Here is a 4,357-nt window from a genome sequence, read left to right as displayed (position 1 = left end):
TCTCTCAGCGCTTGATAGATCCATCGTTAAGATGGATCTATCTGGGTTCTAAGTAAATAAAGAAATGCATCTTCCTCTTCCTATTCTAGTGATATATGTGAATTGTTTCCAATTTATGCATTGAAATTTGATTATATTGACATTGTATATACATGTATGCTTTAATTTCTCTTCTGGTTGTTGTTTTCTTTCTATTATGATTGCAGGTATGAAGATTAGGAGCAACAGAAGAAGAAAAGGCTTCATGATCTACTTCAACCGACGAACTACCAAGTATGTCATTAGTCTTGTAGATCTTAGATTTCTTTGATTGCATGTATTTTTAGGTGTCTTTCTTGAGTTTCTTTCATTCACTTTACTAAAGTATCCAATCGTAACCTTAAGGGAAACTTTCCCTCAACATTACCTCCTAACACAATCATTATAAACCCTTGTGGGTATAGAACAATTATCCATATCCAAAATAAGCATATATACCAAACCGCACCACAGATATGTTCCACAACAATTCAAAAGTGTGACCAATGGGTGATCAGTAAGGCAAACACATGTTAGAATACCACCAAGCAACGAGCACAATCATCCAACCAAGGAGGAGTGAGACTCTACCAACCAAAGACTTCCATCAAATAATCTAGAGCCATAAAGAAAAGGTGCTCCATGAAGATTAATCTCCCCAAATTGATCCAAAAGCTCAAAAAAACCAATAATAAATCTCCACAAATATAATGAAAATCGCAATGTAAAACTTCATACAATATGTTATGTAAGATGTTTTAATGATGCAACTTGACCATACAATATGAAAGCTCCATTATTCTAATACTTGTCACACTACCTTAACATATGCACCCATATACCCTTGTAGAGCTAGTGTCCAAAACAGTAATATGCACCCTTATAACCTATAGCGCTAGTGTCCAAATCAATACAAGCATGTTGATGTGAATTGACAATTTGATAGATAATTTGTACATAATATTAACAATAAGGAAGAATTGTCATTTCCCCTATTTCCAAAAAAGAGGAATTGTCATTTCCCCAATTTCCAAAAATTTATACAATAATAAAATTTAGAGAATATGAATATATAGAAATCAAAGTGGGTTGAATATTATATAAATTTAAATATAATTAATCAAAATTTACAACCGACTTTCTTCATTAATTTTATTCATAATTAATAAAAAATTGGAATTCAACTTTTATTTATTTTAATGATAACACTGTATATTTGATATATAAATGCATTTCTATTTCATTAAATTTAATATTTTGTTTCATTAAAAATCAAGATCTATATAAATTAGTTTAACGTAATTACCCTAATTAAACTTGAGATTTTACGACCTTACAAATTAGTGATTAAATATGTTTTAAATGAATGTAGTTACACTCATTTTCCGTTTTCATATGAATCAAATAACTGAGAGTACCTTTTGCACGTATTTTTTTGAGTTTGTACAAAGTTCACAGACAGGACTCTTACCTCCCACCAATAAAATTGAATTGATGGAGAATACATCTATTGCCAATTTTAATGGAAAAGTCAATGCATTCATGGAAAATTAATCAATGTTGCTGAGTTGCTACACACAACAATCAATGTGTTGCAGTGCTGTGTACTGGTATGGACGCCAAAGCCCTTTTGAGGCAAGCCCAACTTGATGAAAAGGGCTAACGAGCCTGTTATCTATCGGGCATTAAATACCTGTTTAGTTGTAAACTCGATAGCCATATAAAACAAACGTGCGCGGTGTTTTCTAAACATTCCGTCTCCACCAAAAGCTATATGGCTATCGAGCTTGCAGCTAAGCCACAGCCCTTGCCCAACTTGATTCCCTGTGATGGAGGAAGTTTGCCACCTACTCTGAATTCCTCTGAGGGTGGAGATGGGGAAACTAGACCTGATTCACATCCTCTAGAATAAAATAAGTAACAAAAGGGGCCTGGTTATGTGCTTTTGATTCACTTTTACTGCACTCTGGGTTCACTACCTAGAATCTAAGACAAAACATAACCTTTAGCACCTTGAGTAGGTTACTGTTTGGTGAGCTCGATGTAATTACAATTTTACCCTAGCCCTGCTTGGCGTTTAGATTACTTCTAGACCCAGCTGCATACACACCATTTGTGGCGGTTTCAAGATCATCCAACATTAAATTCTATGGCATGTGAAACTCTGCTCTAAATTCATGTTGCCTGTATACATCTTGCTCCTGCATATCCAACGTTTTTGGGTGAAACTCTGCTGCTGAACTGGATTCATGAATCCTGAGGCAGCAAAGTTTTTGAAGTTCCTGTAGCTTATAATTTGATTCTGCATACTTCCAAAAGAAGCAGGGAGAATAACTCCCTTTTACAATATTTTCACATGAACTATGCAATTCATGCAGAATATTAGAGCCATGAAACAGCAATATGAATGGTACCATTCAAAAAGCCTACTACGAAAATTACTGAAATTCCCCATCGTTGTCTGTTACAAAAAATGCTGAATTAAAAATACAACCTGGATTCTTCATTTCATCTCCATGGCATAGATTGAATATTATAGTGCAGAATAATGATGGGCAACCACCACAGGAGAGTTGGATTGCTGAAAGCTAGGCTCTGTTACAGCGTTCATAAGGGTTTGATACTTGTAAAGAGTGGCCCATAACCTATCCACAAGGGACCTTAACCTGTCTCAAGGTTGCAGCTAGTAAGTAGTCCAAGCTTTTTTGTTAGGTTGGGTATAGATGCTAGTAGCAGTCCAACTTTATGGTGATGATGGAGGCTGGCCATTCAGTATTAAGGAAGTATTTATACAACAATCATAAACAATGCATCATCTCTTGATAAGTGGTGGTGGATGGTAGCAAGCATTTAAAAAATATACTGATGATATAGAATGAAAGTTATCTGAAACCACTTATATTTTGAAGCCAGAAGTAAATATATCTGATTTTCTGGTTGCAAGGTCAAAGAATCATCAAGCAAACCCATGACCAACAGAATAGCTTTGCAATTTCTGGTAAATAGTTAAATATATTTCTAATGTAACATAGAGTTTGCATCTCAATATGGCCGAGCCAGATTTAGAGAACAAAAAATTCAACAAGACGGATTGAAAATTAGGTTAAAAAATTGTTTGCATTGTTGATTGAGTACAACATTTTTTTCGTCAAGGGTATCTCAGGCACCTGATTACAGTAGTATTTTTTCTGGATTACAACTACCCATTAAGGGTGAGATTAGAGCAGACATTACTATAGCCAAAATGGCTAAACCTCTCATCAAAAAACGGAGCACCTTCATTTATCACGCTGCTGCAACAGTCTCTTTCTGCGCTTGAAAGTTGCCCTTGTTTGAATTCTCATGGCGATTAGAAGACGAAACCTGACCTCCTTTCTTCAGGCCAGTGATGGCTGCAGCACTTTTCTCTTTGCGCTCATCCATGGTTATCTGCTGTTGCCGGCATTCCACGCTGCAAAATGCAGTATCACCTCTGCACAGAAAGGAGAAATCAGATATTTATTTGATCAAATCAAGCCAGATTGAATTAAACGAAACCCAGACAATCGATAGGTTAATTTACCTGTACATGTAAATGTCCCGGCCATCGATCAGACGCCGCTTGCAGAGATGACAAGCGTCTAGAAAATGGGCGGGCTCTACGGGTTTATTAGTACAATAGTAACTTCTTCTAATTCCAGGGCCCATAGGAAAAACAGGGGAATCTGGAATTTGTTCGGATTCGATAGCAAAATCTGCAGATCCAAGCTGTGACATACTTGCTGTGCGATTCATACGCTTGCCTAGCATTCTCTTCCCCACAATATTCCTCACACCCAGATCGCGCCAAGCTTGGAGCTCGGCGAGGCAATTGAATGAATGAAAACCTAAGAATCAATGTGTTACTTGTGCTACCTAATTGCCTTGAATTTCAAGGCTGGAAATTTCGTTCGGTCACGTCACTCTCTCTGCAATCAATGCCGGTGCTAAAAACTAAACGCCATTACCGAATTAAATACAGTGAGGACATTTGCGTCCAGCAGACCATTTAGCATGAGGGGTTCTGCTAACAGACAGAACACAAGCGCAAGTTGTAGAATTCACATTACCTCCCTTTCTCTGATTAGTAGTCGGGTTCGAAGAATCCAAGTGGAGGGGAAATGGAACAGTGACATATGCGGACATGGGAGACCCTAGAAGTAACCCGGATGTAGAAAAAGGTGGGCATGGCCACTCCTCCACCGAACGCGTGTCATTGTCAGAATTCCCGGCAGTCCCTGCTACTGCAGCCGCGGACGGGTACACCACACAACCGCAAACTTTAACTTCTGGTCTACTTTCCGTTCGGTACGACAGCCTT

The 4,357-nt window shown here is 37.6% G+C and overlaps 1 protein-coding gene across 1 annotated transcript; it reads right to left on the bottom strand.

Annotated features, from left to right (window-relative positions):
- Positions 1–3,109: 3,109 nt before the first annotated feature.
- On the bottom strand, positions 3,110–4,151 carry LOC149256647 (uncharacterized). The gene is made up of 2 exons (XM_089457482.1): positions 3,581–4,151; positions 3,110–3,490 (listed from the first exon to the last, which is right to left on the bottom strand). Exons 1-2 carry the CDS (start codon positions 3,805–3,807, stop codon positions 3,304–3,306), a joined length of 414 nt encoding a protein of 137 aa, XP_089313608.1. The 5' UTR covers positions 3,808–4,151; the 3' UTR covers positions 3,110–3,303.
- Between the last annotated feature and the right edge of the window lie 206 nt (positions 4,152–4,357).

Source organism: Pinus tabuliformis, chromosome 7, assembly GCF_031772625.1.
Source record: "Pinus tabuliformis cultivar Carrire ecotype Pingquan chromosome 7, CPIR1, whole genome shotgun sequence".
NCBI classification, from domain to species: Eukaryota; Viridiplantae; Streptophyta; class Pinopsida; order Pinales; family Pinaceae; genus Pinus; species Pinus tabuliformis.
This window is presented reverse-complemented; position numbering and strand designations above follow the sequence as displayed.

Bases quoted from the DNA above. Each gene is read 5' to 3' on its own strand.
- LOC149256647 (XM_089457482.1), bottom strand. From the start codon at position 3,807: ATGCTAGGCAAGCGTATGAATCGCACAGCAAGTATGTCACAGCTTGGA. The intron at 3,491-3,580 runs GTAAATTAACCT...CTTTCTGTGCAG, and splicing joins CGGGACATTTACATGTACAG to AGGTGATACTGCATTTTGCA.